Genomic DNA, 15,165 nt, shown 5'->3' with positions numbered 1-15,165 from the left:
AGGCAGGGAATACAGACATCTTGTCTATAGTGCCTCACTCACTGTAGTCCTTAAAGAATGACACAAGGACAGTAGTTAAAGTAATACACCTAATAATATTCTCAGAACATTGAGAACTCCTGGTCTGTGGCACTTTTGACTATATGTGTATACACCTTCTTTCCCATTTTATATGGAAAGTTCCTTTATGTAACCTTGTGCATCTAAATCATGCTTGAATCATGTAATAGTGTGCACCTGGGATGAATTTAAGAATTTGTTGGCCAAATGGATGAACCAATGAAAGACTCAAAGAGCCAAACCCAACTCTGTTCAAATTCCCTGTTTCCAGGTGCCACTGCCTGTGGTAATGTTTAGCCTCCGATTTGAAACACCGAAGAGATGCCGAGTCTTAGCTTATTTTATGAGATGTGAATGATAGCTCCTGGCAGCCAGCGCAGAGGAGCTGTTAGGATGCACAGAAGATTCTGGCCCCTTGCTGAGATATGTAAATGGCCACTCTGACAGTGCTTCTCCAAAAGGGGCTTTCAAACCATAATGTGCTTCACCCTCTATCTGTCATTGCACCAGTAAAGAAACACTATTTCACGCGTAACTATCCACAGGCACTTGTTTAATTTTATTGCTGTTCTTTGCAGTGCTGCCAGGCAAATATCCTTTGAGCCTATTTTGGTTAATAACATGGTTCGCATTTATTGTTTAATTTCCAAGCCCATCTCAAAGCGAAAGTCCACTGTGGGCCTCCAGATCTTCTCCACATCAGCTCTGTTTTGAAAGGAAGGCTCAGATTGCTATAGATTTCAGAGAACACACTGCTGAGCATGAATACAAAGGCAACAGCATGTACACAGAGCCACAGAAAGGAAGAGAAAACAACCCAGCGCAACTGTGCCAGAGCTTAGTTTCTAAGAGGAAAGAACCAAAGGGTAAATGTGGACCAAAATATCTGATGTAAGATTTCATAATCTATTTGATTTTCACCCCAGGTCTGGCTCCAGATAGGCCAATGGCTTTTTTGAAAGCCAAATAAAGAAGCACAATGGAGACTTTTCTGTTAGACTTGTAATCCAAATATCTAGCCGTGCTTAATTTCTCCAGCTAACTGGTGGCCATATCCTTGATATTTACATGAACTTGGCTTGAATTCCTCAAATACTCTCTGATGATTTAGGAAAATATATGGTGGGCAAGTTCACGTTTCTCCATTCATTTCTGCTTCATTCTCAATCTCCATTCCAATTTGTGCTTCCTGTGTATAGGAGGAATCCTTTGTTCTACACCCCACTGCCCCACTGAGTCACACCCAAATATCTTTTTCTCCCAATTCCTCTAACCCAGGTAATATGTAATTCAGACTTAAGAATTGAGAGACAAGAGAGGGAGAAGTAGGTTTACTTAGCTGCCCAGCAGGACAAACAACTGGACATTGACAATAAACATCCATGGATTTAAGTCCTTGAACTTACCGAGGGAATTTGTGGTGGCCATTTTTTTTTCTACTAGGGTTTTAGCCTTGCACCATATTGCTTCCCACCCGTCCCTTCTTCTCAGACCAAAATCACTCACCCATAGCTCCCACCCAAGGTTTCAGATAATTTCTGCTGCAGAACAGTTTAGCTAGCCCTCTGTTTTTTTGCAAACCATCTGCTCATGCCCAAAGGGTCTCATTCTCATATTTATGGCCAAACATGACTCTTCTCACCCTAGGAGCTCTGTGCCAACCCTTAAAGTAATATAATTTTACCTCCCTCTGCTACTTTAAAATAAAGCTTCTATGCGTGGGCTCTCTGTTATGCAAATGCCGTACTTCTAACATTCTCACAGAAATGAAAAGAATAAAAAATTAAGGATTTATTTTACTTGTTTTGCTTTTGCACCCAAAGGATGTATCCTAATCCCCTCCTCTTAAACTAATCTATCTTTCAGAAGTCCTCCAAAATGGCTTAAAAAGGAAAAGTGGAAACCTTTAGTTTTGAGCACCTTCCCTTCCCTTCAGTAATCAAACCCCAACTTGGTTCACTATTTCTGTAGGTGCCGGAAGCCGGTCCATCCTTGCTGCTTGACACAGTCGCTGCAGGGAAGAAACATCTGCACAGCATATGTTTCAAGGGACCTGGAGTATATGGCATACTGTTCTTAATATGTTTGCTCCCCTTCTTGGCAGTATGTGTTTTAACCAAGGTCACCTCTCCCAGAAAGGTTGTTTCCCTAGGTAGGGATTTTTCCCTGAAGCTAGGGAGGGAATAAAACCCCTTAACTAAGTGCCAGGTGGGTAGTTAATCCCTTTAACTACGAACAATCACGCTTAAACTACATAATCTTTACTCCCTGGAATGGAGATAAGAAACGCCCTAACCTTTAGAATAGAAATTGACAGGATTAAAATCAACTGGTATAAATACAGATGTAGGTGGCTCAGCTTCTTAGAAGTGTGGGTCTGAGAAGGCAACTCACAGGGATCCCGCTCGCCTCTGTGTGCACCGCTGGAATCATGTCGAGTATGTCGGTGAGAGACCCGGCCATGGATCGATCGCTGCGTTCAGTGTTCGTGGGGAACATTCCTTATGAGGCCACCGAGGAGCAGTTAAAGGACATTTTTTCGGAGGTTGGTTCCGTTGTCAGTTTCCGGCTCGTATACGATAGAGAGACGGGGAAACCCAAGGGTTATGGCTTCTGCGAGTACCAAGACCAGGAGACCGCGCTCAGTGCCATGCGGAACCTGAATGGGCGGGAGTTCAGCGGCCGGGCGCTGCGGGTGGACAATGCTGCCAGTGAAAAGGACAAGGAGGAGTTGAAGAGCTTGGGGCCCGTGGCGCCCATCATTGACTCACCCTATGGGGACCCTATCGAGCCGGAGGACGCCCCTGAGTCAATTACCCGAGCAGTCGCTAGTCTCCCCCCGGAGCAGATGTTGGAGCTGATGAAGCAGATGAAGCTCTGTGTCCAAAACAGCCCCCAGGAAGCGCGAACAATGTTACTTCAGAACCCGCAACTGGCTTATGCGCTGTTGCAGGTGCAAGTAGTGATGAAAATCATAGACCCAGAGACTGCTCTGAAAATTCTCCATCGCAAGATACACGTTACACCGCTGATCGCAGGCAAATCTCAGCGTGTGTCTGGTCCTGTCGCTGGCCTCGTCGGCCGGGCGCTGCGGGTGGACAATGCTGCCAGTGAAAAGGACAAGGAGGAGTTGAAGAGCTTGGGGCCCGTGGCGCCCATCATTGACTCACCCTATGGGGACCCTATCGAGGCAGGGAGCAGGCATGCAAGGACCAGGTATGCAGGGAGCAGGCATGCAAGGACCAGGTATGCAGGGAGCAGGCATGCAAGGACCAGGTATGCAGGGAGCAGGCATGCAAGGACCAGGTATGCAGGGAGCAGGCATGCAAGGACCAGGTATGCAGGGAGCAGGCATGCAAGGACCAGGTATGCAGGGAGCAGGCATGCAAGGACCAGGTATGCAGGGAGCAGGCATGCAAGGACCAGGTATGCAGGGAGCAGGCATGCAAGGACCAGGTATGCAGGGAGCAGGCATGCAAGGACCAGGTATGCAGGGAGCAGGCATGCAAGGACCAGGTATGCAGGGAGCAGGCATGCAAGGACCAGGTATGCAGGGAGCAGGCATGCAAGGACCAGGTATGCAGGGAGCAGGCATGCAAGGACCAGGTATGCAGGGAGCAGGCATGCAAGGACCAGGTATGCAGGGAGCAGGCATGCAAGGACCAGGTATGCAGGGAGCAGGCATGCAAGGACCAGGTATGCAGGGAGCAGGCATGCAAGGACCAGGTATGCAGGGAGCAGGCATGCAAGGACCAGGTATGCAGGGAGCAGGCATGCAAGGACCAGGTATGCAGGGAGCAGGCATGCAAGGACCAGGTATGCAGGGAGGAGGCATGCAAGGGGCAGGCATGCAGGGAACAGGCGTACAGGGGGCAAGCAAGCAAAGTGGAGGCCAGCCTAGCAGTTTTAGTCCAGGGCAGAGCCAAGTAACTCCACAGGATCAAGAAAAGGCAGCTTTGATCATGCAGGTTCTTCAACTGACTGCAGATCAAATTGCCATGCTGCCTCCTGAGCAAAGGCAGAGTATCCTGATTTTAAAGGAACAAATCCAGAAGTCTACTGGAGGTTCTTGAAATACTTCATAGTAATCCCAGAAAGTTTTTTTTTCTTTTTCTTTTTTTTTCTTCTTTTTCTTCTTAGCATGGAGAATGGGTGCAAAAAGCTGACTACTGCATCCCCACAGTTGAATGATTAGGGCAGAACCTAATCTCTTTTGTTGTTCTTGTCTTCCCTGCCCCCTCCGTTTTCCTTTTTATTTTTAATCGGGAGGGGGAGGCATGGGTCTGTTCACTTTAATTCACTGTAAATATACAAAAATAACTCTGAAAGGGATACTATACCAAATAAAATTACAAATAATATGCAGCAATACTAAAAGTGTGTACAATATGTTAACTTCTTTTAAAAACAATATTAAATAAAACAATGTGAAATCTTTACAGAAGACAAGAAGGTAACCTATTAAAAAGATAATTTACCAAGATAGTTTAAGAGTTTTGATTGTATAAGAAAACAAGTTTACCTCCAAAATATAAGATCCATATTTTTGGTAAGTCACTTAAAATACAAAAACCTATTTTGGGGGCAATAGAAAGTTGTGTTAAGTTAAGCATTCTTTCAGTGTTTTGGAATTATTTAGAAATGTTAGAGTTAACAGGATAAATCTAAACTTGTGGTACTGGGATTGTTTTTTTCTAAAGCTGTGCTACCTGAATATCGAAGAGTTCATCTGGTGTGATGTTTCATTTATCTCACCTTTCCGAGGCCAGTGATCTTCTGGCCTGGCTTGAAAATGATACTTTACTGGGACAGTTCTAGGATTAACCAGGTTACTTAACTCTCCTCTGAGGAGACTCAGTATATCTCTCCATACCTTCCTATGTCTCAGTAACCTTTGAGCCCTAAATCTAAATCTGAGTTATTCTCTCACATCCTTCCCTAAGGTCAGTGTCTAGGGACCAGTTTATCTGAGTGAATTATAGACCACATTGGGCTTTTCATAAATGGTAAAGGGCTTCCTTCATGCAGTAAAACTCTGCGTCTAGCTTTTATATGCAGATGCTTCCATCTGGTCAACCAGAAACAGGAATTTAAAATCTTAGTCTCAGCAATATTTAACATACCTTTTAGTTTTCTTATATCAAAATCTATTTGTGTATCACCATCTTATCAAAATAATCCAATCCCAGGTAGGTAGGTAAAATCTTGTAGCCTGAATTCTCTGCTTAGTGGTTATCAATCATCGCTTTTTATAAGGCATAAAGCCACTTAGTTCTAGTATAGGTACCACTGAGACATAGTTAAAAATCAGTAGAAAGGTGAAGCTTATCACATTTCCTTCAGAGCTACTACCTAATTTATTTTGAAGCCTTGAGAATGTGGTCACATAAAGTATAGCATCGACTACTAGTGAACAGAAGTATAAACACCCAAATAACCAGGTGATCTTACTCTGGAGAAAAACCAACAAAAACTAATACTAGTCACAGAGGGGGAAATGTCACTTAATACAAGGAGAGAACTGAGACTTGGAAATGAATTATTTTTCCTTTGCAAGGTGTATACATCTTAAATGGGTATAAAGTTTTCATCTATATGCTGTTTCCACTTACCCATTTTTTACTGTTGTTTATACTGTTACTTTCCCTGTGTATCCTATATGCTCCCCCTAGATTGGAGGGATAACTCTACATGTGTGATAGTTCTGTACACTAATTCACAGAGTTGGCTTGGTCACTTTGAAATTATAGTTCCTTTAAAGCTTTCTTTGAAGGACTAAATGAAAACCATTAAATGTTATGTTCTTTGTTGTAATAAAATGTCTGCATTGTTTAATGAAGACTTAATAAAAAGAATGCACAATACCTGAAAAATAAATAAATAAATAAATAAATAAATACAGATGTAACAAGACAATAAAACACAGAACTTGGCTGGAGATCCTGGCGAGAACCTGGCTAGGCTGCTGATCAACTGAACACTGTCTCTGTGTCATTCCTTCTTCGCCGACTCTGTCCACACCTTTGGGAACCCCTGGACCTGCTGGGGTTGGACCCCAACACGGAGGGTTTGTTATATCCTTGTGATGGTTAATTTTATGTGTCAACTTGCCAAAGTCACAGGGTACCCATACTTTGGATCAAACATTATTCTGGGTGTGTCTGTGAGGGTATTTTTGAATGAGATTAACATTTGAGTCAGTAGACTGAGCAAGGCGGACTGCAGTAGTACATAGTGTAGTTGTACCATATTAGTCAGATGTGTGACCTTATGTTGTCTTTACTTAAATAAGTTTTGGTTGAGGAGGTGTATATGGGCACCAATTTGAAAAAGGATGGACTTGTGATGACTAATTTTATGTGTCAACATTTTTAAAGATATTCACAACATTTAATTTCATCCATTTTAATGTAAGCAAATTTTTTTTATCAACCCAACATAAAAAATACTCAAGTATATTTTTCTTAGGATTTAAAAAACACACACACATTATTTCTTAAACAAAAGGTTTTCTGAAACACCTTTTAAACCTGCCCTACATTATACTCCACATAAACTGGATTAAAATCTTTAGTATTGCTTAGTACTGGGAAAATTATGGTCTGGACCCTCACAAAATCCACACTGTATATAATGCATAATTTAAAAATTTGAAAAAGTGGGGTTCCCAGACATTTGGTGTCTAGGCATATCTGTGACTATGCTTTTTTATGAGATTAACATTTGTTAGATTCAATAGCCAGAGGAAGGCAGATTGCCCTCTCCAATGTGGATAAGCCCTCATCCAAGCAATGAAAGACCTGAATAGAACAGAAAGGCTGAGAAAAGGGTACTACTCTGGCCTGACTGCTGAGATGGAACGTTGGCTCACCTGGTTCTCTGGCCTTTGGACTTGGACGGGAATTAATACCAGCCACTGGAACAACAACATACACTGTTATAATTCTTTTTCAATTTTTCTCTCTACTCCTACCCATGTCGCTTTATTATAGATTATCATAAATTGAAAAGTCAGCCTCCCCAGAATGTCTGCTTCCGCCTAACAATGTGAAAATCCCTATAGTATAACTGTGCAGGGTTTCGTCACTGCTTGATCTCCCCCAAGTAATGCATCATGAATTCTCTCTTTACAACATTAGCTCTTTGGATTGCATTGCCCACTGCATTCTGTTTTTGAGCATTTGCCTTACAATGATCCTGGATGATTGAAAAAGGGAGTGGGATAGGGAAGAAAAGAGGAGAGAGGCAGTCCACATGAGACCATTCAAATAGGTGTCAGCAAAGTCTCCGAGCACGGGCATCACCTGGACAAGTTCGGGCAGTTTTTGATGGAACACTCATCCAGCATTGACAAGAACTGCTAATGAGGCTCCCTTGCACCAGGAACAAATTGAGCTTGCTCAAGTGGCACCGATGGCCTGTAAGCCTTGGCTTGTCTCCCACGCTGCCTCCTGGAACAGGAGACTGAGCGTGTTCAGCAGTCTCCTGGTGCTGACTATTATTTCTGAGGTAGCCGGCCAATTTGGAAGTCAAACACTGAACCTTGTCTCTTTCTCTTTGCATTCCTGCCACAACAGTCTGATTCTCCAGGCAACATGCCTGCTTCTGACTGAGTGGGGAAATGATCACATACAGTAAGTTCATGGTCACTGTTTTAATGTAATATCTCACCTCACAAAACATCTACATTCCTCAACACATACATTCCCCAGGAAGCAGTGGACAAGGACGTGACCAAACAAGTGAGAAGGAGCACATTTGAAGACTGGATGGTTGCCCCTTAGGTCTGAATACTTAATGAGGTCTTTTAAAATTCAGAGAGGAGTAGAAAAATGTGAAACATTTTTGGTTATTTCTGTTTCCTCTTCCCCAAACATATTTTCTGCCCCTTTTCATTCTCTTTGGAAGTATAGATAATTCCACAGATCATCTTAGATGACTTTTTCAATAAGGTCTACTTTATTATTTTTTTTTTTTTAACAGAGAGGAAGGGAGAGGGATAGAGAGTCAGAAACATCAATGAGAGAGAAACATCGATCAGCTGCCTCCTGCACACCTCCTACTGGGGATGTGCCCGAAACCAAGGTACATGCCCTTGACCAGAATTGAACCTGGGACCCTTGAGTCCACAGGCCGATGCTCTATCCACTGAACCAAACCAGTTAGGGCTACAAGGTCTACTTTAGAAAAATTTTTTATGATCTCTAGTAAATATTCAAAACAGTCCATGTGAGCAAATCCAAAACCACTTATCTGGTTATTGATCTTCGTCTTATCCCCAAGTGTCCAACAGAGCTTTGGTCATCATTTAGCAGGGAGGGATGTGTCTGTGGGGGCAGATAGGATAGAACTGAATAAAAGTGAAAAGAACCATGTGTGGGGAGAATAGGGAGGCTTGGAAGTGGTTTGCTGGTTGATACAAGAGCTAGCAATCTGCAGTCTCACCTAGCTCTTTGGTATCCTGAAGACTGGGTGTTTTGGAGTTTTTATGTGTACATGACTCATTCAATATTAACTCAGCAACATTTTTCAGCAATTATTACAGTGCCAGTCTCGGCTCTACTAGTAGATATTGGAATACACATTCTAGTGTTTGTGCACACATATACAGTGACTCTACTATGCCAATACCTCTGTTCTATACTAACATGGAGCATAGCATCTTGTTGTATGGGGAAAATTGCCCTCTAGGACTCAGCAATCCTGGGTTTTATTTCATAAACTTCTCTTTAAGCAGGTCTGTAGTCTATTCAGTGCTAAAGTCTGTTTCCTTATGTATTTATGTGGGTATTAGTTCAGCAGCTAATACCTGTAAAGAGTACACCACAATGAATAGAAATTCTCAATAAAGAACAGACTCAAGTGAAAATTTAATAAAGTATCAAGTGCCCATCAATAGATGAATGGATAAAAAAGAAGAGGTACATTTATACAACAGAATATTACTCAGCCATTTAAAAAAAGAATGAAATTTTGCCATTTGCAATAGCATAGATAGACTCAGAGGGTATTATGGTAAATGAAATAAGTCAGACAGAGAAAGACAAATACCATATGATTTCACTTATATGTGGAATAAAAAATAAATAAACAAACAAACAAGACAGAAACAAACTCATAGATACAGAGGACATTTTGATAGTTGCCAGGTGGATTGGGGTATGGGTGAAAAGGGGAAGGGATTAAGATTTACAAATTGCCCGTTATAATATTAGTCACCGGAATATAAAGTACAGTATAGGAAATATGGTCAATAATATTGTGTTGTAATCAGTTTATAAATTATATAAATGTCTAATCACTATGTTGTACACCTGAAAATAATATAATATTGCATGTCAACTGTAATTGAAAAATTAAAAAAATATATTTTTAAAAGAAAGTTTAATAAGGTACATTCAAGAAAGACAGGAAAATAACTAAGAGAATAAATGTGACATAAAGAAAAAAAGATCAAAAGAAAAACAGTGGAATGGAAAACAGGCAAAGAAAAAATAACAGGTATATTATCATAAGTCACTGAAAAATAAAAACAAACAAATAATTGAACAGAATATTTAAAATAATAATCTCATGGATAAGTATAGAAATAATGTTACCATATCTCATTAAAACAAACAAACAAACAAAAAAACAATACCACATAAAACTTTGCAGAAATATATTTGAAAAAAATCTACACATTGAAAGAACTCAAAAATTAACTGGAAAAGTTAACTCACAGCAATCAATTCTGAGACATATCTTAGCTAAAATGATTAGATTTCAAAGATTAAGGTAAAATTTTCAAGACATGCAGGTAAAATGCTCAAATAATTTATAAAAGCACTTGACTTTTCAAAACATAACCAGCAAGGCAATGATGGGACTTCATTTTTTAAAACTTCAATAAAAGAAAGTATGAATTAAGGATTTTGTATCCAGCCAAATTGCCCTTCAAATAGCAATAATGTAAAACAAAGCAAATAAACAGTTTTCAATATAAAAGAACTTAGAGAATTATGTACCCATCAACCCTTTTGAGAAATCTATCAGAACATTGCTCGGCAAGGGATGGCCAAGATCCTGTTTTACTGGGTATGCAGTCACAGGCATTCCTTTATTTAGTGCCCATGGCTGCTTTCAAAGGGAAGTAGGGGAGGGGGCAAAGAAGAGATCAAACAAAGAACTTATATGCGTATATGCATAACCCATGGACACAGACAATAGTGGGGTGAAGGCCTGGGGAGGGGGACACGAGTGGGAAGGAGGGGGGGGGTCAATGGGAAAAAAGGGGATGTCTGTAATAATTTAAACAATAAAGATGAAAAATAAAATAAAGTAGAGTAGTTGTGACAGAAACAATATGTAGCCTCTTGATCTACAAAATCCAAAATATTTTCTACCTGGCCATTTATCTGCAAAGTTGTTAACCTCTGCTGACTAGAGGATACCTTTTATGCAAACAAATAATGATGAGATAAACTTTAGCAAAAAGACTGAAAGTAAGCACTTTAAAATACAGAAATGTACATAGAAGACTAAAATAATGTTAGAGGTGAGAGTGGAAGACTAATGTGCAATTGTTGTATATTGGTATAAAGTAGAAACACTGCAATTGAAAATGGGAAGCTAAAAGTGGAAAATGTAAAAAGTTCTTTGTTGTATAGAGTATAGACAATGTATGGATGCTACTGCTTACTTGTCAAATAAAACAAAGTTTGATTAACTAAGTGATAAAGAGTTAAACTAGGGACATTCAAAAGGGTTCATGGTTACCACTAGTCAAAAATACAGACCTTCCTACATACTCCCCCAATTTTTTAAAATAAAAGAGCAAACTATATGCAACTTATATAGAAAGACTCTCATAGAGTAACAGATGTAATGAGCAAAATGTACACATCTCAGAGACTTGAGACCAGGCATATGTCACAAAGAATATTGTGAATGAACTTAATTGGCTGTATGAGTTTGTGAGGGCTGTCATAACAAAACACCACAGATTAGGTGACTTAACAAAAATCTACTTTCTTATAGTCCTGGAGGTGAGAAATCCAAGATCAAGTAGCATCAGCTTCACATGGCCAATTCCTTTTGAATTATATAAGTCCAAATTCTCTAGAGAAGCAACACACCAATAGGATATACAGACAACGTATAGGGTATCCAAAAAATGTATACACACTTTAACAGCTGATAATGCACTTAATTTTCACTCCTTTTCAGGTTTAACTAATTTGAACTAATAGGTGAAGCCAAACTAAACTTTGAACAAAGAAAATTTATCCTAAGATGCCACTAGGCTTTATTTTTATTATTTTTTTAATGGGGATACATAAAATATAAGGTTTTTTAGCAACAGTCAACAAATTGAGGGCACACAAATACTGAACTAAATGATTCTTGATATTTGCCATTTCATTGCTTCACATTATCAGCAGTGCCTGGGTCAGAATAGTCACCATTTTGAAACTGACATTGGCAAAAAGAAAAGTATTCATTTCTGTAGATTCTTTTACATTTTGAAAATAAACTGCATGTTAATAAATTTTGACTTTATAATCACTCAAAGTATGTATACATTTTTTGGGGGGGACAACCTGTATACCAATATAAAGAGACATAAAAGCATATTTGACTGAAACACAGAGTTCAAGGTGAAGATGAATTATGTTTAGTTAGCAGGAATCCTACCCTATATAATAAAAGCCTAATATGCCAGGTCTCCGGTCTTCTGGTCGTCCAGTCAACCAATCAAAGCGTAATATGCTAATGATATGCTAAGGCTACTTAAACACTCGCTATGATGTGCACTGATCACCATGGGGCAGACAGTTGACTGGTAGGTTAGCTTGTTGCTGGGTTCTGGCCCATCAGGACTGATCGAGATGGCCCAGACACACCCTGGAGCCCTCCCGCAGTCCCTCCCCCTGGCTGGCCAACTTCCCGCATCCCTTCCCGGCCCCAATCATGCACTGGTGGGGTCCATCGGCCTAACCTGCACCCTCTGGAAATCCAGGACCCCTCGGGGGATGTCAGAGAGCCAGTTTTGACCCGATCCCACAGGCCAGGCTGAGGGACCCCACTGGTGCACGAATTCATGCACTGGACCTCTAGTTAATTATAAAACTTATCAGAACTTTAGGCTAAATAATGGGGAAATATAGAAAGATTTTAAGATGGGACCAACAAGGTCTTATTTTCATTTGTAAATCATAAACTGCAATTTAGATATTGTGTCAGAGAGGGACTAGAAAGAGAGGTGTTTGTTTCTTAAATTATCTTGCCTATAGTAAGATAACACTCAGTGTTACTGTGTTTTCTTAAGGAGAGAGAGACAAAAGGCCGACAACATTATTAGAAGAGAATCCTACATTAAGAACAAACAAAATCATTAGGAAAAAAGTGATGTGATTATAGATTTCTAAGTCTGTGTGGTATTGAAATAAAAAGTCATTTTGAAGTAATAAACAAATATAATTGCAACTATGATTTGGGTACACATGGGAACTGAGGAACTAATTATTTTCACCCTCTAAAGTGCTTACTGCTATTTATCAAGTTTGCAAGATAAATGCTTTAATTCATTACATTTGCATAAATCCCCTTGCTATACCTTCTTTATCAGTGCACTTACAAAATGAATTGATTTTCTAACAATTTCTCTAACTTTTTGCAATTAGCATACTTACATTTGCACTGTATTAAATTCAGGTTTTCTTCAAATAATGTATCTTATCAAGTTATCACTAAAAATAGTGTGATTTTCAGAATCAATAAAAAATTTGAAAATTTAATTTCTTTCCTTATGAATAGAGTCCACCTCTTTTCACCTTCTGCATAGTACCCACTGCTTTCATTAAATCAAAACTAGTAACTTTGCCCTCAGTAGGATTAACTGCCTTAAAAAAAATAAACTAAAAAATTATATCACATGTTGATACAAAAGCTGGGTATATCATGAATGAGATTGCTGAATACCCCCCTTCCCAATAAAACTCACCGGGCATGAATTTTCCCTACTTTGAATTATTCTCCTCTTCTCCAGAACACAGAACTGAGTAAGTTAATTTATAATACTACATTACAATCAAGCAAAATTCCACTCTTTATGATACTCACTAAATATATCAGAAACTTTCAGTACCTTCTAGAAGAAGATGAAGTAGCATTTGAGAGATGGTAGGAAGAAATAGAGGATGTATTTATTACTTTAAGCACATTAAAGAATAGATTAGATCTAAGGTGATCTATTATACAAATAGCTCTTAGGGATCCCCAAAGATTAGCCTGGACAAGAGAATGGCTGCCTCTTCCTCATTCTCTAATCTTGTACACAGAGTGACTCAGATTTGATTTATTGAGCTACTGTTTTTATCTATTTCTGAGTCTTCTTGGTGCCAAATTGACACCACCCACCTGAGGTTTGACTTGTCAGCCCAACTAAATTTTAGACAGGATTCTTCTTAACTACAGACTCCCAATATCCCTTTTCCTGAAGTATTTACTTATTCTTTCTCTGACCCTTAAAGACTTAATCTTCTACACCCCAGGAATGTTTTTTCTCAGGGACCTATGAGTCATCTCTTTGAAGAGAAATCATTAAGAAAGATACCACCTCCATCTCCCATTCTGTGTGGGAGGGTAGGAGCCTAACTTTGTGACAAGCACCAATTAGGAAACTCAGATGGGCTAATTATATTGACCAACCCATTCCAATGTCCTCTAGTCTTTTTCCTTAGCTCAACCCTGCATTTAAAAACTCTCCAGTCTTTGGTTTCAGTGAAATTTCATTCATTCTCTCCCCCTTATTACAACAGTCTTGACTCCTGTTGTAATAGTGTTGAATAAAGGCTTCTTTGCCTCTATAACTGCAAAAGGTACAGATTTTTTTTGACATATCTCAGGCTGATGTCCTCCACTATAGAGACAGTCACAGACCTGTTTGAGCATAGTTTTAATGGTTAAGCCCAAAGAGTATCAGGAATACAAAACTGTAGGTTTGATTGTGTTGGGGGGGACTGGGTATGTGAGCGAACATCCTTTTCTTGGTTTCACCTCCTCATCTATAGGAGCTCCAGTAGGTATTTCTTTGTCCTGTTGTTAGCAGGGGCAGCTAGTTAGTTATTAACAGAGGAAGGGAGCACATGGAATCAGACCTTAAGCCAGATTAACTAGGAAGGAGCAGCTTCACAGTCACTCTGTGCATTGGAGTGGGAAGGAAAGACCTGCTTTCCAATTTCCCCAGGGAACACCAGCCTGCTTCTTCAGATTACCAGGGGGAAGGATAAACAGTAAGGGAGAAGTTCCTTTGCTAGACGCATGCATAGTAGAAGCTCAGATGGCACAGGGGGAAAGTCCTGCTGAGCGCATGTACAGTAGAAGCAGATGATGAAGAAAAACTATGAGCATATGCAGTAGAAACCAAAATGGCAACCATAAAGGGGAGGAGTCTAGCCTGGGAAAATCTTGGGAAAAGACCAGATAGGACCAGGGCAGAAAACCCTGGAAGATTCAGGAAAGAAATTGGATAGGGGAGGCACCAGCATAGTCCTGGGGAGACCCAGGAAAGTAGTTTGAAAGAAAGCTTACTCCTTCCCAAATCCAAGGAAATATAATCAAAGCTTAACAAAGGCTAGAGTCTGGTGCTTTCTCTCTTCAGCAGCCATGCATGGGCTGGACGCCAATAGAGGTGATGCTGGACTACTGCAGCCTTGGATGCTGAGCTAATGGTATGGCAGCTGTGGGTCCTGGCCCTCCTCCTGGGTTTGGTGGGGACAAGTGCAGGCCTGTGACCCCCGAGGCTAGACTCCTTCCCCAGTGAGGTGGAGCTGAGCCAGCTGGTCATGAATGAGACAGATGCACAGTAACCTGGGGACAGTCCTTTGTTTCTGCTCCAATAAATCTTGCCACTACTAGATGTACCAGTTAATAATGCGGATTTTTTTTTTCAATAGGTGGAGTTACACATATGTTGATATATATGTGACTTATATGTATGCTATTTTGTTGAATTGACAGGAAGCTTCAAAACTTCATATGACAAATTTGCTGGAGGTGTTAACATCATAGATATTTTTACGCTTAAAAATGTCAAATTTCATGCCCCAAAAAAGAGCATTT

The 15,165-nt window shown here is 40.1% G+C and overlaps 1 protein-coding gene across 1 annotated transcript; it reads left to right on the top strand.

Moving 5' to 3' along the window:
* The first annotated feature begins 2,491 nt into the window (after positions 1 to 2,491).
* On the top strand, positions 2,492 to 4,501 carry LOC102262249 (cleavage stimulation factor subunit 2 tau variant-like). Its single transcript, XM_005884173.2, has 2 exons — positions 2,492 to 3,208; positions 3,255 to 4,501. Exons 1-2 carry the CDS (start codon positions 2,492 to 2,494, stop codon positions 4,131 to 4,133), a joined length of 1,596 nt encoding a protein of 531 aa, XP_005884235.1. The 3' UTR covers positions 4,134 to 4,501.
* Positions 4,502 to 15,165: the final 10,664 nt, after the last annotated feature.

This window comes from Myotis brandtii, unplaced genomic scaffold (genome assembly GCF_000412655.1).
Source record: "Myotis brandtii unplaced genomic scaffold, ASM41265v1 scaffold82, whole genome shotgun sequence".
Taxonomy (NCBI): Eukaryota; Metazoa; Chordata; class Mammalia; order Chiroptera; family Vespertilionidae; genus Myotis; species Myotis brandtii.
This window is presented reverse-complemented; position numbering and strand designations above follow the sequence as displayed.

Excerpts from the sequence above, each read along its gene's own strand:
- LOC102262249 (XM_005884173.2), top strand. The coding sequence starts at position 2,492 with ATGTCGAGTATGTCGGTGAGAGACCCGGCCATGGATCGATCGCTGCGT. Across the intron at positions 3,209-3,254 it reads AGTTGAAGAGCTTGGGGCCC|GGAGCAGGCATGCAAGGACC; the intron begins GTGGCGCCCATC and ends CTATCGAGGCAG.